Source organism: Anolis carolinensis, chromosome 2, assembly GCF_035594765.1.
Source record: "Anolis carolinensis isolate JA03-04 chromosome 2, rAnoCar3.1.pri, whole genome shotgun sequence".
NCBI lineage: Eukaryota > Metazoa > Chordata > Lepidosauria > Squamata > Dactyloidae > Anolis > Anolis carolinensis.
This window is the reverse complement of record NC_085842.1, coordinates 6,139,314-6,157,215: the sequence shown is the minus strand read 5'-3', so window position 1 is coordinate 6,157,215 and position 17,902 is coordinate 6,139,314. Positions and strand designations below refer to the sequence as shown.

Here is a 17,902-nt window from a genome sequence, read left to right as displayed (position 1 = left end):
AAATCTGCTACAAAGCAGGAGCTTTTTTATTGAGTTCCAGGGTCAGAGAAGTAGGTGGTGAAGACAGGAGAATGGCCTGCCTCAGGGGAGTGTGCTTGCTCTATCAATCTTTAAAATTTACCCAAATGACCATCCACTGACAGAAGGGACAGAGAGTTTCATCTATGCTGACGATCGTGCTATCACTGCCTAAGCAGGAAGCTTTGAAAGGGTTGAACAGAAGCTCTCCGAAGCTTTAGGTGCTCTTACTGCCTATTACAAGGGAAACCAGCTGATCCCTAATCCATCTAAAATGCTGACGTGTAATTTTCACCAGACAAAATAATAATAATAATAATAATAATAATAATAATAATAATAATAATAATAATAATAATAATGTAGAAAATTTATTTATATCCCACCCTGTCTCTCCAAGGGGACTCAGGGCAGTTTCCAAGAAAAATCAGCAAATATTCAATGCCGTAATTAACTAAACAAAAACAGATAGATAACCCAACCAAAACCAGGAAATAAATCCACATCTATAACAAAGTAATAAGAGATTATAACATAACCAATCTACATTTGACATTAAAACGAAACACAAATCTAAACAGATTTAAAATACATTTAAATTATTAAAATTATTTTAAAAATTTAAGCAGCCAACAGAGCCAGGGTGCAACACCATTCCTGACTGATGATAACCATGCATAGTATTCTAATCCTCCTCTTCTCTATACGTAAGAGAATATAAATGCATTTTAGCTGTTTTTAAAAAACAGAGTAAGGAAGGGATGCCAGCTAATGGAATACCAGGGGGCTGATTTGGCTCTGCTTTGTGAAAGGCGACGTTCAGGAGTGATTGTGCCAACTGTCCTGGCCACCTCCGTATTCCAGAGGTCTGCTAGAGCTTTGACAGAATCACCTACCCAAGTGGCAGGAAACTCCCCAAGAGTTTTCAGGAATCCATCTGGATCCATAAGCCTTCTGGGGCGGACTATCCTAATCAGCCCTCCACCCCTGTGGAGGTTTAGAGCCCCAGTGAGTCTAAACCTAACCAGGTAGTGATCAGTCCATGACAAAGGGAACGTGAACACCATCACCATCATCTCATCCTGAACAGAAGACCAAATCAAGAGTGTGCCCAGGGCTACGGGTGGGGCCAAAAACCAATTGAGACATACCTGTGGTTGTCATAATGGTAATGGTGCCAAAACTCAGCTAGATCAGTCTCCAGGTGCCAGGCGGGAGCTGGGCTGAGCCTTTCAGCCCCCAGTATAGTGGACCCTTGATATCTGCTGGTATTTGGTTTCCAGTAGTCACCAAAATCTGAGGACGTTCAAGTCCTATAATGTGAAATAGCATAGTAAAATACCCAGATTTCTTGACATCTGACTTCACTTGTCAGCTAATTATTTTCCAACTACTCTGGTTTAACTCTTTTAAAAATCATTTATCAAGTAGAGAGGATAGTGGAGAGACACAGCTGTGCTACCATCTCCCAGGGTTGCAGACCTCCCGCAGCCACCTTTCTTGCTCTTTCTTAATGCTTACCTTCCTCAGTGCTGCCGAACCCTTCATCGCTTTCTTGCCAACTGTTGCAAGCTGCCCTGGGTCCCCGCGGGTGAGAAGGGTGGGGTATAAATGCAGGAAATAAATAAATAAAAACAAAGGAAACATGGGGCCAATTGTTTGGAGCAAAAAAAGGATTGTGACATCTAGATGCTTTCTTCTTTTTTGGAGGGGACAGATGCACATGGAATGAAAAGCTAATCCTCACTGATTTTAGCACAGAAATATACACAAAAACGTGACACCTTGCAGTTTCAATTCCCAGGATAAAGTGCTCAAATTCGTCTTTCTCCCTCCGCTCTTTGAGCACTTTGCAGAACAAACTAAATCTATCGAAGTGAACATACAGCTCCCTTCTTTCTGCAGCAGCAGGTTTTACTGAATTCCCATCTTTTCTTCATGAATGGCCTTTTGAGAGGCGTGTTAGTGTGAGAATGAGAGCAACCATGAGAGCTCCTTAAGTGCCCCACTAATGCCTCCCAATGTAGTGACCTCCCACTGGGCCACCACTATGGCACCTAATGCAGGGATCACATTGGGGTTCCTTTTTAAACTTTCTTACTAATTTATATACAATGTATCAACACTGACTTCAGTGATCAGTTACTGTATATACTCGAGTATAAGCCTAGTTTTTCAGCCCTTTTTTAGGGCTGAAAAAGCTCCCCTCGGCTTATACTCGAGTGAGGGTCCTGGCTGGCTTCTATTCAGGTCAGCTTATACTTGAGTATATAGGTCAGGGGTCCCCAAACTAAGGCCCATGGGCCAGATGTGGCCCTCCAAGGTCATTGACCTGGCCCCTGTCCTAAACTTTGGTCTTAGGGTTGACCTAAGTCTACCTGCTCTTTGGAGGTCTCTTTGCTTAGCTACGGCCTTATGAGACCATCTAGATGGCTTTTAGAGGTCACCTTCCTTGCCTATGGTCCTATGAGACCGTTTAGATGGCCTTTGAGGGTCCCTTTCCTTACCTGTGGTCTTATGAAACCATCTAGATGGTCTTTGAGGTCCCTTTCCTTATCTATGGTCTTCTGATGGCCTTATGAGATCATCTAGATGGCCTTCGAGGGTCCTTTTCCTTACCGATGGTCTTATGAGACCATCTAGATGGTCTCTGGAGATCTCTTTGCTTACCTATGGTCTTATGAAACCATCTAGATGGCCTTTGAGAGTCCCTTTTCTTACTTATAGTCTTATGAAACCATCTAGATGGTCTTTGGAGGTCTCTTTGCTTACCTATGGTCTTATGAAATCGTCTAGATCAGGGGTCACCAAACTAAGGCCCATGGGCCGGATGTGGCCCTCCAAGGTCATTTACCTGGCCCCTGTCCTAAACTTTGGCCTTAGGGTTGACCTAAGTCTGAAATGACTTGAAGGCACACAACAACAATAATCTTAATTTTGGACTATTTCATCATAGTCCGTCCCCCCAACAGTCTGAGGGACTGTGAATCGGCCCTCCACTTAAAAAGTTTGAGGACCCTGATATAGGTATTCAGAGTTGGACAGTCTTATCTTATTAAAGTCTTATTATTATCTTAAATTAAGGTTTTATATAAATATTCAAAAACATTTAACCTACTGATGCTTCAAATAATGCAGTTTTATTAATATCTATTTTTATTTTTGAAATTGACCCATAGCTGCTGCATTTCCCACCCTCATCTTATACTTGAGTCAATAAGTTTTCCCAGTTTTTGTGGTAAAATTAGGTGCCTCGGCTTATACTCGGGTCAGCTTATACTTGAGTATATACGGTAATTATTTCCATACTATTGTAGTTTATGCACTCCACTTGCCTCACTTCCAACAGACCACTGAAGATGTGTCAAGACTCAGACTCCTCTTAAAGGGCCACACACAATGATTAGAGTTAACAAATGTTTATTAAATGATATTTAGAACCTAGAAACACTTAACTTCAGTGTTCCCAGTAAAGGTAAATGTCTTTGTTTCAAGAAAAGGCAAAAAAGAGGAACAGTAAATAATCCGGATTATCTAGCCTGATAATCTGGCTTAATTTCAACCAAACGTTCACTGGAACTAGAGTCACGCCCCGCTCTAGCACAGAGAGCCAAGGAAGGGCCAAACGCCCACCAGTAGCGAGAGCAAGCGATACTGTTGTCCAAAAGCCAAGCCGAATCCAGAAACCCAAAGGAAAGCCAACCGGGAGTAACAATGCCGTCGTCAGAAGCCAAGCCGAATTCAGGAACCAGAAGGGAGCCAGCAAATGCCAAGCCAGGAACGGGCAACGCTGCCGTCAGGAGCCAAACCGAATTCAGGAATCAAGGAGAAGCCAGGAATGCCAAGCCAGGAGCGAATGTTGTCGTCATCAGGAGCCAAACCAAATTCAGGAGCCAAGGGAAGCCAGGAACGCCAAGCCAGGAAGGAACGTTGTCGTCGTCAGGAGCCAAACCGAATTCAGGAGCCAAGGGAAGTCAGGAACGCCAAGCCAGGAAGGAACGTTGTCGTCGTCAGGAGCCAAACCGAATTCAGGAGCCAAGGGAAGCCAGGAACGCCAAGCCAGGAAGGAACGTTGTCGTCGTCAGGAGCCAAACCGAATTCAGGAGCCAAGGGAAGCCAGGAACGCCAAGCCAGGAAGGAACGTTGTCGTCATCAGGAGCCAAACCAAATTCAGGAGCCAAGGGAAGCCAGGAACGCCAAGCCAGGAAGGAACGTTGTCGTCGTCAGGAGCCAAACCGAATTCAGGAGCCAAGGGAAGTCAGGAACGCCAAGCCAGGAAGGAACGTTGTCGTCGTCAGGAGCCAAACCGAATTCAGGAGCCAAGGGAAGCCAGGAACGCCAAGCCAGGAAGGAACGTTGTCGTCGTCAGGAGCCAAACCGAATTCAGGAGCCAAGGGAAGTCAGGAACGCCAAGCCAGGAAGGAACGTTGTCGTCGTCAGGAGCCAAACCGAACTCAGGAACCACGAAGCTATACAGCGAGGACCCAAGGAGAACAGGCAGTGACAAAGCAATGTCCCAAACAACACTTTGCCTTCTGCAAGGGAGCTTTCCTTCCAACTCCACTTTTAACTTACACATCGGAGTCCACAGATGATGAGGCCTCCGCCCCATCATCATTATCCACAGCTGATCTTAATCTCATATGTGAAGCTCGCCCGTCATCCCTCCAGTCCCTCCATCTTCATTCAAGACTTAGATCTCCCCATGTCACTGGTGCACCAGTAGTTTGCCAATTCCCTGATGCACCCCCAGAAACTGGCTCTGCACACACATTTACTTGAGTCCAATCTGCAGCACTTTCCATCTCACTCCCAGACCCATCATCCCCAGAAAAACCTTCAAACGTTTCATCTTCTGTGGGAGCAGTGAGTAGATCCCGGATCTTCTTCCTTTCCCTTTCTTCATCTGACTCTTGCTCCCGAGTTGACCTTTGAGTTCCTCTACTCTCTGTTAATCCATCGTCTTCCTGCATTGACTCCTCACCACTAGAGAACCCTTCAAACGTTTCATCCTCAGAAGGAGCCATAAGTATTTCCCGGAACCGCTTTACTTGCTGTTCCTCATCAAACACCTGCTCACCATTAGCCCTTTTCCTCCTGCTAGCAGTTTCACCAGTAGTACCATTACTACCCCTTGGCTCAACTACAACAAGATGCCATTAGCCACACAGATGCAGGTGAAACACCAGGAAAGAATTCTACTGGAACATGGCCATACGGCCCGAAAAACTCACAGCAACCCACTATTCTAATTTAACTTTCTTAAAATTCAAATATTAATCAGGGAGGAAGGTAGAAGGATACAGTTACACCACCATCTTCTACGGCTACAAACCATTCAATTTCCCTGATTTGCTTTTCTATGTATGTCTTTTCCCTTGTAATTTATTCTACCCTTTGAGCTGGGTGGGATTCACTTACCTTCCTTAGAAATATTGGATTTTTGGTCTCTTACTAAAAAAAGAAGGAAAAGACAAAGAAGGTCAATTCTTTGGGCAGGGAAGGGCTGCAGTAGAATCCCCATCCTTTGTTCACGGCCTTTTGAAAGACTGTATCTCTTCTAGGCCTGTACAGTGTCTCTTTAGCTATGTGTGTGGGTGTGTTGCTGGGAGAAGGGGAGCAACCATGAGGGTTGTGTAAGTTCCCCTAATACCACACCATGTGGGATCTCCCTACTTGCCCACCACTAGGCATCAAATGTGAGGATGCCCTTCCGGTTGCTTTGTAAAAACCATTCGTACACATTTATATACAATGTATCAACACTGACTTTGCTTGTCAGCTAATTATTCCCCAACGATTGTAGTTTAACTCAAATATTAAGCAGGGAAGAGGGCAGAAGCATACAGTTACACCATCATCCCATCTCCTTGGTTTGCCTTTCTCTCTGTGTCTTTCCCCGTTGTCATTCATTCTCTCCTTTCAGATGAGATTCACTTACCTTTCTTAGAAATGTTGGGTTTTTGATCACTTGCTAAAACAAAGGAAAAGACAAGAGGGTCAGTTCCATGGGCAGGAAAGGGTTGGGTGAAATTTACGCCCTCTGTTCATGACCTTTTGAAAGGCTGTGTCTCACTTAGGTCAGCACAGTGTGGCTTTAGCTATGTGTGTAGGTGTGTTCGTGGGAGAAGGAGAGCAACTGTGATAGGGAGGAGGGAGCAAGCTTATTTTCTGCTGCCCTGCAGACTAGGACACGGAACAATGGCTTCAAACTACAGGAAAGGAGATTCCACCTGAACATCAGGAAGAACTTCCTCACTGTGAGGGCTGTTCGGCAGTGGAACTCTCTCCCCCGGGCCGTGGTGGAGGCTCCTTCTTTGGAGGCTTTTAAGCAGAGGCTGGATGGCCATCTGTCGGGGGTGCTTTGAATGCGATTTCCTGCTTCTTAGCGGGGGGTTGGACTAGATGGCCCTTGAGGTCTCTTCCAACTCTACTATTCTATGATTCTATGATTCTATGATTCTAGGTTGTGTAAGTGCCCCACCAAGGCCAGCCCACTATGGCATTGAATGTGGAGATGCTCTTCTAGTACTTGTGTGAGATGTGCTACACCAATTACTCTTACCATGTTTCCCCGAAAATAAGACATCCCCATAAAATAAGACCTAGTACAGGTTTGGGAGACTTGCCAAATATAAGACCTCCCCGGAAAGTAAGACCTAGGAGGGAGCCGCCGCTGCCGTGGCTCCCTTCTCCTTCCTCGGCTGGTGCTATGTGAATAAGAAAGTGCTGCTCACGCTTTCCCCTCTCCTTTTCCCTCGCTTCCCCCTTTGGTCTGCACTTGCTGAAGAGGGGGAAGGAAAAAGCGGGAGAAACAGCTTCTCCTTAGCCTTCCTGGCCAGTGCTGTGTGAATGCGAAGGAGAAGGGGCTGCTTGATCTTTCCCTTCCCCTTTTGCACGGCACTCGCTGAAGAGGGGGAAAGAAAAAGCAAGAGAAGCGCTGTGCGAATGAGATCCTTTTCTCCTGCCTTTCCCTTCCGCAGCTGCCACTAAGGAAGAAGGGAGAGGCGATGTCAGGATCTCCAATCCTTGACATCTCTGCTCAGCGGACAAAGAACAGATGCCAGCCATAAAGCAGGCCGGCCATAAAACATCAATGACCCTCTGGTATGTAAGAGTCCCTATATATGTGGCACAAAAGAAGGTTCTGGTATTCAGTACAATAAAACTTGTTGGAATCTACCCGCGTGTGTCTTGGTGCTTTCTTTGGAAGACGGACCCACAGCACAACTGGGAGAAGAGAACCCGACAGGCATGCACTCTTCCTGCCTCCTCACCTTCCATGTGGCTACCTTCCCTGCCTCCTTCCTCGCTGGGTGTGTGCCAGATAGTGTATGAGAACCAGGTACATTTTTCAAGAAAGGTCTATTATTATTTCTACTTTTTGGAAGAGAGACAAATGAGGAAGGAGGCGTCATGGCTTAGGAAGAAAGAAAACGCATTTGCTCCATATGTGGCTCATCTTGACCCAGAGGAAGCCATTCTTTGCATGCATTCTGCTGTAGACATTGCTGGCCTGCAACTCCCACCATTCCATAGATAAGGCCTGATGGGACTTGTAGTGCAAAACCCACTTTCCATTGACCTTAAAAAAGTGCTCTGACCATCCACCTGAATTCTAAGTGTATGTGTGAGCTGGGCAATGTGCAAACCCCACAAGCTGTTTCCTGTGCCCCTCCATCCTCTTTCTGTTCCATCCAACTGGGCCTTTGAGGCTGTCAGTGCAGATCCCAGATGCTCTTGATTTTAAAACTAAACAAACAAAAACCCTGAAATTGTTCTTCACACCACTTACATGCCACAAGGAGCCTTTTGAGTAAAAAAAAAAACATTTGGGGATAAAGGCAGATGACATGGAAAGGAAATGTAAGCTTCTAAGATCCAGTGTGGGGATATCCATTCCTTGGACTTCTGGCAGTTACAGATCCCTCTTCTAAAATAAAACAATTAATTACATTTTTCTTCATGTGAATCACTTTTTCTGGTTCTGAAATTTGGCAAGTACATCAATATTTTTGTACACTGGAAGATCACCTGTCACTTGTAATGCACATCACAATCTGAGCTGCCTTTTCCCTCTTTCATGGAAGGGTATTCTAATCTTGAAAATTAATCAGGAATGACAGGAATATCATATGTTATGGACTGGAGTAGAGTGCAATATATGTCTTGATATGATATCTCATGAACTGTAGTTGTTTTTCTTAATCTGTTTATCTTATTATGTTTATATTATTGATGCACTCTGATTGCTCTATGTGATTTTAATGGAAATAGTGGCAGTAACAAGAAATTCTTGATAGGATTCACAGTTTGGTTATGTTGGCTTGTGATGTTCATTTTTTTTGTTCAACAATAAATGTGAATTCTTCTTCATGAAAAAATAAGACAGGCCCTGAAAATAAGACCTAGCACATCTTTGGGAGCAAAAATTAATATAAGACACTGTCTTATTTTCTGGGAAACAGGGTAAATAGCATTCCCAGAAGCACAAGTGCATAATACAGTATATTAATGAATCTTTTTAGGAAAGGAAGGACTGGCTGTGAAGGATTCCATCTCTCTGTGCAATTTAACTGGTACATACAGGGGCTGGGCTGTGGTGCAGGCTGGTTAGTAGCCAGCTGCAATAAATCCCTATGATGAAGAGGTTATGAGTTCGAGGCCAGCCCGTGTCAGAGTGAGCACCCGACCATTAAAATAAAAAATAGCCCTGCTCGTTGTTGCAACCCGAAAGTAGTTGCATCTATCAAGTAGGAAATTTAGGTACCACTATGTGGGGAGGCTAATTTACGACATCATAAAAATTGTCCAGCAGCATTTCGAATGAGGAAGTATCCAAGGACATGGCATCACAGTGGATGATGAAGCAGCTGCTCCCACTGTAGCTGGAATCGAGCATACCCTCAGGAAGCCGGAAGCTGGAGAAGGTTAAATTGCCTCTGTGTCTCTGTCTTCGTCTCTGTCTGTATGTTCATATGGGCCGGGCTATGGTGCAGCTGGCTAGTAACCAGCTGCAATAAATCACTACTGACCGAGAGATCATGAGTTTGAAGCCCACGTCGGGTTAAGCCCCCGACGATTAAATAGCCCAGCTTGCTGTTTACCTATACAGCCTGAAAGACAGTTGCATCTGTCAAGTAGGAAATTTAGGTACGCTTTATGCGTAAGGCTAATTTAACTAATTTACAATACCATCAAACTGCCAGCAACATGCCGGAAAGGAATGAGGAAGTACAGTCACTAGTGGACGGTGAAGCAACAGCTCCCCCTGTGGCCAGAATCGTGAAGCTGGAAATGTTAAATGCCTCTGTGTGTGTCTATACTGTATGTTGTTTGTCTGATGGCATTGAATGATTGCCATATATATGTTCATTGTAATCCGCCCTGAGCAGCCTTCGGGGTGAAAAGGAAGGGTGGAATATAAATACTGTAAATAAATAATAAATAAATAAATATGGCATTGAATGTTTGCCATGTATGTGTACATTGTGATCTGCTCTGAGTCCCCTTCGGGGTGAGAAAGAAGGGCGGAATACAAATATTGTAAATAAATAAATAAATACATTCCCATTGCTTCATCTTGATGTTTTTCTGCAGATAAGAATTTGGGATATAAACCCATAAAAGTACAGCTCTCTCCCTCAGCCTGGCTGACTCTGCACTTGACCCCTGGGGCCAGATGTCTCTCTTTGGGATCTACCTACCAGGGGTACAGACTGACTGAAAACCATTTATGTTTCCATTGTTCTTTTCCATGCTGAGGGCTGGATAGCTACGTTCAGTGCTATTGGCTTCACTGCAGCTTTGGGAACAGTCTTGGATGTATGTCTCAATTCAATCCATTTCAGTCAAATGCCCACCTCACCCATCTGGAGTAAACATGCAATGGGGAAGGCAACACTCACTTGAAGCTGCTTGGCATCCATATTGACATCTTGAAGTTATTCTGCGATCATGTTGCCATTTTACTGCAGAGACAGAATCGGGGAGTTAAAGGTGAGTCTCAGGGATCAACACAATTTCATTCTCTGATAAAGAAGACCACACACCCTCCTCTTCCTCCTTCCACAGGGACGGAGGCCTTTCGGTCTCTTGTATGTTTCCCGGGCTGTATGGCCATGTTCTCTCCTGACGTTTCGTCCACATCTATGGCAGGCATCCTCAGACGTTGTGAGGTATGGAGAAACTCAGCAAAGAAGGTTTATGTTAATGTGGGATTTGTGTATTGGTAGTGTTTAAATGAAATTTGTGTCTGGCATGTATTGCATACAGGTTGCATCATTCAGAGTATGCTATAGTCTGTAAAGAGACTGAGAAGCTGTGTTGACCTTGATGTATGGCTGGAACCTTGGGAGTATCCAGACTCAAGTGTTTTTGTACATTACTGATTGTGTTGAGATCTTGCTCTGTTCTGAGTTTGTGTCTGCCTAGAGTGAAAGCCAAGCCTGTGTTCGTCTGCAAGTCTGTTTGTCTTGTATAGTAAAACTTTGTATATATTTTTAACATCGTTTCTGACGTCTCTTCGTTCTGTGCTCCATTGACAACAGACAACTGCTGCTACGCTGCGAATTACTCTGACAGTTTATATATCTGTGGAAAGTGCAGGGTGAGAGAAGAACTCTTGTCAGTTGGAGGCCAGTGTGAATGTTGTAGTTAATCACCTTGATTAGCATTGAATAGCTTCATCTCCTGGATTCTTCCTGCCTGGGGGTATCCTTTGTTCAGAGTCGTTAGCTGCCCCTGATTCATTGATGTCTAGAACTCCTCTGTTTTCAGAGTGTTGCTTCTTATTTACTGTTCTGATTTTTGAGTTTTTAAATACTGGTAGCCAGATTTTGTTCATTTTCATGGTTTCCTCCTTTCTGTTGAAGTTGTCAACATGCTTGTGGATTTCAAGGGCTTCTCTGTGTAGTCTGACATGATAGTTGTTGGAGTGGTTGAGCATTTCTGTGTTCTCAAATAATATCCTGTGTCCAGGTTGGTTCATCAAGTGCTCTGCTATGGCTGATTTCTCTGGTTGAGTGAGTCTTCAGTGCCTTTCATGTTCTTTGACTCGTGTTTGGGCAATGCTGCCTTTAGTGATCCCTCTGTAGACTTGTCTACAGCTACATGGTACATGGTAGACTCCTGCAGAGGAGAGAGGATCCCTCTTGTCCTTTGCTGAAAGTAGCATTTGTTGGATCTGGCTTCCAGTATTAAAAAAACTCAAAAATCAGAACAGTAAATAAGAAGCAACACTCTGAAAACAGAGGAGTTCCAGATATCAATGAATCAGGGGCAGCTAACGACTAATTACCTTGATCAGCTAATTACCTTGATCAGCATTGAATAGCTTCATCTCCTGGCTTCTTCCTGCCTGGGGGTATCCTTTGTTCAAAGGATACTCCCAGGCAGGAAGAAGCCAGGAGATGAAGCTATTCAATGCTGATCAAGGTAATTAACTACAACATTCACACTGGCCTCCAACTGACAAGAGTTCTTCTCTCACCCTGGACTTTCCACAAATATATAAACCTTCCTTGCTTAGTTTCTCCATATACCTCACAACCTCTGAGGATGCCTGCCATAGATGTGGGCGAAACGTCAGGAGAGAATACTTCTGGAACATGGCCATACAGCCCGGAAAACATACAACAACCCTGTGATCCCGGCCATGAAAGCCTTCGACAACGCCTTTCGGTCTCTCCAGCAAAGACATTAGCAAAATGGGAAGCCTTCCCTGGCAACAGGCTGAGACCTGTGCTCATGATGTGGAATAAGATAAGGCAAATGGAGAAGTCCATGCCTCCAAGATGTCGGCAAAGCTTAACCTTCCCTTCAAAGGTAGAGAGAGTCCTCAAAAGGAAAATAACCCCCACCCACCCACCCACACAACCACAGAACGCCTCTTCCCCACAAGGAAATGCATTCAGAATTTACTCACTGAAATAAACAGCAATCCCAGTACTCAGAAGGAGAATCCCCATGGCACACCCAAGGATGAGTCCCAATTTGGAGGCTGAAGGTAAAATGGAGATGAACAAAAGAATTAAAAGGAAATCCCTATATCAAACCCTTTATGGATCAGATTATAGATGGAGAAAGAGCTAAAGTACGTGTGAGAAACCAGTCCTCACAATCACCTGTCAAGTTTGCAGAACTGGAATTGGAAGTGGCCATATTAGAAGAGCAACCAGGTGTAGCTCTCCCATTAAACCTTGGCCTCAGCAGGTGGAGAAAGTGTTGTAATCTCTGAGTGGTTAGATTCAATTTAACCCTCTCTGGGGGAGATTCCACCAAAATGCAGCAGAGTAGCAAAAGCAAAAGCTTTCAAATGCAACAGTTACTTACACAGGGTGAACAAAGAGAAGTCTTTCAGCTTAGGATGGCAATGGACTGCAGTGTCTCAGTAAAAGTTCAAAAACATTTATTCAGGTAAAAAGAATTCCAGTGTAGATAGAAAGGCTTGGGAGCTGTCTAGTCTACTCTAGACTGGTTTCTAAGGAAAAATAACAAACATCTAAACAGTTACATCTTGCCAGGGGAGACAGCAAGATGCTGCTTGTTAGCTGGAAGAACCAAGGGATAAGAGAGAACCAAAATGGTTCCAACCTCATGGTCCAGTTTATTGGGGCCATAAAAGACATTCTGACCAATGAGAAGTTAGTGTCCCTAAAGATTCACATTTCTACTAACTTCAAAGTAAGGGATGTGACATAAAAAGGATAGAGTGAAACACAGTAAAGCCTGTCTCGGCATGCTTTGGAAACGGATTCCCTCAATCTAACTCTATCATCTATCTGACTACATCTAGACTTGAGTAGCCCAGGGTGATTCCCAACAAAAAGAGCCTCCTCCATGTCTTATCTGCCTTTGCTCTGGCCTGTGAGGGGTAGAAGAGCAGCCAGCACCTACTTGGACAAATCCTATCTGCGCCTGCCCTTCCTTTTTCTTTGCATATTAAACCCAATAGCTCATCAGCAAGAAACTATCAAATCAATTTATTTTTAAGCCTCTCAGGATATATTTGATTTTAAAAAAATTAGACAAGGTGAAATAATAAGTGGGTTGCTATGAGTCTTTCGGGCAGTATGGCCATGATCCAGAACATGGACATACAGCCTGAAAGACTCACAGCGACCCAGTGATTCCGGCCATGAAAGCCCTCGACAATACATTGAAATAATAAGCTTTGTGTATCATGTTTTGCTGGCATATCTGCATCAAATAATGTAAACATTTACAAATGTATCACAGCCACTCAGGATGAGAGGGATAAATACATCTTTGCGTAGGGTAGGGAATGTAAATTTACAGCCTGTGCCATTGTGCCTGGGGCTATAACTCTTAGCGAAAGAGGCATGGACGTGACATCTTTCCCCAGGGGATTGCTTCTTGCCCTCCTTTAGGGAAACTGGAACTCCCAAGGACCAAAACACTGTAGATAACTCAAAACTGGTTTTGTTGTTCACAAAAGGTTATCCCAATAAGCTGGAAGTTTCAAAGGGGTAAAGGAAAATATACGTTACAGTCTTTGGTTGTCTTAAGTCCAAGGAGTTCTGCAGCTGAGAAGCTTTTCCAGGTCCCTCTTTCTCAATGGCTGTGAATGCCGGAGCAATCCTCAGCCTCAGTCCAAATGACCTATGTTTGAAGACACAGTCTTCCTCTATTGCCAAAGGACTGATTTGAAGGCGCTTGAGACTCCTCAAGGGTAAGAACCTCAGAATTGGTGCTGAGAGGTAACTTAATCAAGGGCTTTTAGAGCTAAGTCCCTCTCTTGCGTCTATCTGATAGAAAGCTTGATGGTGGAATGAAAAAGGAAACACTGACCCACTCCAGAAAAGGGTGGAGCCAAACAATTGAGCTGAGGAAGCAATATAACTGGTGCAAACAACATTGATTGACAGCTATAAATAACCAATCAATCCAACAACATTTACAGGGTAAAGGCAAAATCAGGCATGATACAATTCAAATCTTGCAACTGACAGTTCGACATATAGATGGCGCCACTCACGCCGTCACACCGGATAAGAGATAATCAACCTGTATTGTGTACAGTCTCTACAGCTGGAGTTCTGATAGCAGAGTCTGGGGTACTACTCTGCCTTCAAAACTCCAGTTCTGATGCATCTGATAATCCTTTTGCTTATTTTCATCCCCTGGAACCCGCCTTTCCTCAAATTACTCACCAGGCTCCTCCCAGGCCAAGTCTACTGGTTTCAGAAGGCCATCATGCTCCACGTGGCATTTGTAGCGGCCCCTGTCCTTGGGGTCCACCTTGATACTTTTCCAGGTGTAGTACGTCCCATCCGAGTTGTATCCCCCAACTCGGATGGGACGTACTACACCTGGAAAAGTATCAAGGTGGACCCCAAGGACAGGGGCCGCTACAAATGCCACGTGGAGCATGATGGAAGGCCATGGAAGGTATCTTGCTGCCAGACCTCCCCATCCCTTGTCCACTCAATGTCAATGTCCTTCGGGTAGAAGCCCCCCACCCGACAGATCAAGGTTTCCATCCCATCGTGGTCTACCTTCCGGGTCACCATCACTTCTGGTGTCTCTGCAAAATAATACCAGAATCAGCACAGGGCCTTTCCCAATGCCAAGAAGGGTGAGTGCCCTTGTTTGGGCTACCTGGGGAAGGACCCCTATCTTCCTATCTTCAACAATCTTCAGCTACTTCTGTCCTGCCCCTCCCAAGAAAAACTTGACCATTCTGATCAATTGGTAAATGTTGCAAACTTACATTTGGTGCTGCCACGTTTCCTTTCTTTTCCTTCCTCTTCTTTCCTTTCCTCAATACTTGGATTTTGTGTTTCATTTTCTGACAGAGAGGGTGGACCATATCATGGAGGCTGTTATGTTTGGAGGCTTCCTAATACGAAACAGGATCAAGTGTCCTGCACGGAGCAAAGTCCACTCCCCCTCTCTAACTCCACTATATTATTTTTCTACTTATCCCTCCCCTCCCGCTCCCCCCCCCCCCCCGTCAAGCTCTTGGTGACACCCCCTTCACCTGTCCTCAGCAGTGTCTCCTTGCCGTAGTCCAGGTACTTCTTCAGCCACTCAATGCAGGTCTCCTGCAGGTAAGCCTTAAGGTACTGGTTGCGCATTGATTGAGCATCCCACTTCCTCTTGGTTTTCTGGGCTGCCCCATCAGCTGCCGTCCAAGTGAGGGTCTCCTTGTCAAAACTGATGAAGTCCTTCCCATCGTAGGCATACTGTCGATATCCTCCTTTGCTCCCATCTTTCCTCAGGTCACAGCCGTACATCTGCTGCAGGGTGTGAAACCCTAGAATCATAGAATAGTAGAGTTGGAAGAGACCTCATGGGCCATCTAGTCCAGCCCCCGCTAAGAAGCAGGAAATCGCATTCAAAGCACCCCCAACAGATAGCCATCCAGCCTCTGCTTAAAAGCCTCCAAAGAAGGAGCCTCCACCACAGTCTGGGGAAGACAGCCCTTCTCACAGTGAGGAAGTTCTTCCTGATGTTCAGGTGGAATCTCCTTTCTTTCCTGTAGTTTGAAGCCATTGTTCCGTGTCCTAGTCTGCAAGGCAGCAGAAAACAAGCTTGCTCCCTCCTCCCTAGGACTTCCCTTCACGTATTTGTACATGGCTATCATGTCTCCTCTCAGCCTTCTCTTCTGCAGGCTAAACATGCCCAGCTCTTTAAGCCGCTCCTCATAGGGCTTGTTCTCCAGACCTTTGATCATTTTAGTTGCCCTCCTCTGGACACATTCTAGCTTGTCAACATCTCCCTTCAACTGTGGTGCCCAGAATTGGACGCAGTATTCCAGGTGTGGTCTGACCAAGGCAGAATAGAGGGGGAGCAGGACTTCCCTGGATCTAGACGCTATTCCCCTATTGATGCAGGCCAGAATCCCGTTGGCTTTTTTAGCAGCCGCATCACATTGCTGGCTCATGTTTAACTTGTTGTCCACGAGGACTCCAAGGTCTTTTTCGCACACACTGCTGTCAAGCCAGGCGTCCCCCATTCTGTATCTTTGCATTCCATTTTTTCTGCCAAAGTGAAGTATCTTGCATTTGTCCCTGTTGAACTTCATCTTGTTAGTTTCGGCCCATCTCTCTAGTTTGTCAAGATCGTTTTGAATTCTGCTCCTGTCTTCTGGAGTGTTAGCTATCCCTCCCAGTTTGGTGTCGTCTGCAAACTTGATGATCGTGCCTTCTAACCCTTCGTCTAAGTCGTTAATAAAGATGTTGAACAGAACCGGGCCCAGGACGGAGCCCTGCGGCACTCCACTTGTCACTTCTCTCCATGATGAAGACGATGCATTGGTGAGCACCCTTTGGGTTCATCTGCTTAGCCAATTACAGATCCACCTAACCGTAGTTTTGTCTAGCCCACATTTTACTAGTTTGTTTGCCAGAAGGTCGTGGGGGACTTTGTCGAAGGCCTTACTGAAATCCAGGTACGCTACATCCACAGCATTCCCTGTTTTGACTCAACTCGTAACTCTATCGAAAAAAGAGATCAGATTAGTTTGGCATGACTTGTTTTTGGTAAATCCGTGTTGACTATTAGCAATGACCGCATTTGTTTCTAAGTGTTCGCAGACCACTTCCTTAATGATCTTTTCCAGAATTTTGCCTGGTATCGATGTGAGGCTGACCGGACGGTAATTGTTTGGGTCATTCTTTTTTCCCTTCTTGAAGATAGGGACCACATTCGCCCTCCTCCAATCTGCTGGGACTTCTCCCGTTCTCCAAGAACTCTAAAAGATAATTGCCAGTGGTTCTGAAATAACTTCTGCTAGTTCCTTCAATACTCTTGGATGTAGCTGATCTGGCCCTGGGGACTTGAATTCATTTAGAGTGGCCAGGTGTTCCTGGACAACTTGTTTCCCTATTTGGGGTTGGATTTCCCCCAATCCTTCGTCCATTTCATGTTGCTGAGGTTGAAGATAGCTTTCTTTTTGTGAGAAGACTGAGGCAAAGAAGGCATTAAGTAGTTCTGCCTTTTCCCTGTCCCTTGTCATCATCACCCCATTTTCTCCTCGCAGTGGCCCTATCGCCTCCTTGTTCTTCCTTTTTCTACCAACGTAAGCAAAAAAGCCTTTTTTGTTGTTTTTTATGTTCCTGGCAAGCCTGAGCTCATTTTGAGCTTTAGCCTTGTGAGCCTTTTCCCTACAGGAGTTGGCTATACGTTTGAATTCTTCTTTGGTGATTTCTCCCCTTTTCCCTGAAAGAGAAATACAGGGGCGGTGGGGGTTCAGACAAGATTAGAGGCATCCACCACCTTCCTTGTGACCACAAGGGGCAGATTTGAAATTTCTCAGAAACAGCAGGATTTTTTTTTCTAGGGAGGGGGAAAGGCAACCACATTCTAAGAAAGCGTGAAACATTACAAACTGCCCAGTGTTTAATGGTTAATAATCCTGAGATATAATGTATTTATTAAAATATTTATCTCCTGCCTTGCCTCATGGGATTTCAGAGAGCCATTGATCTTCATGCAGCAATGTTTTTTCTGCTCCCTGCCTTCTTGCAGAGGTTACTTTCCCCTTCTTGCCCAAATATTTCTTCATAGAATCATGGAATCATAGAGTTGGAAGAGACTGCATGGGCCATCTAGTCATCCCCCCCCCCCCCCCCGGTTATTGTGTATATTTTGTTATTGGTTTTGTTATTGTTCTTTGATGTTTCATATGTTAGCACTGCTTTGTATTTGATTTTGCTGTAAGCCGCCCCAAGTCCCCTTCGGGGGAAGATGGAGGCGGGATATAAATAAACTTCTTCTTCTTCTTCTTCTTCTTATTATTATTATTATTATTAGTCCAACCCCCTGCCATGCAGGAAAAGCACAATCAAAGTACCCCTGACAGATGGCCACCCAGCCTCTGTTTAAAAGTTTCCAAGAAAGGAGCTTCCACCAGACT

At 44.8% G+C, this 17,902-nt stretch overlaps 1 protein-coding gene across 12 annotated transcripts in view; it reads right to left on the bottom strand.

Moving 5' to 3' along the window:
• LOC103281720 (major histocompatibility complex class I-related gene protein) overlaps window positions 1–17,902 on the bottom strand; it is a 35,718-nt gene that overhangs the window by 5,173 nt on the left and 12,643 nt on the right. Inside the window, exons 3-9 of one of the 12 annotated variants that reach the window (XM_062972942.1) lie at window positions 15,023–15,298; window positions 11,945–12,019; window positions 9,927–9,989; window positions 5,960–5,992; window positions 5,440–5,472; window positions 1,540–1,590; window positions 1,170–1,331 (exon numbers count right to left, since the gene is read on the bottom strand). In XM_062972942.1, coding sequence (XP_062829012.1) covers window positions 1,207–1,331; window positions 1,540–1,590; window positions 5,440–5,472; window positions 5,960–5,992; window positions 9,927–9,989; window positions 11,945–12,019; window positions 15,023–15,298 — 656 coding nt within the window. In that variant the 3' untranslated portion in view covers window positions 1,170–1,206. The other 11 variants (XM_062972948.1, XM_062972944.1, XM_062972943.1 and 8 more) reach the window with 11 other exon arrangements.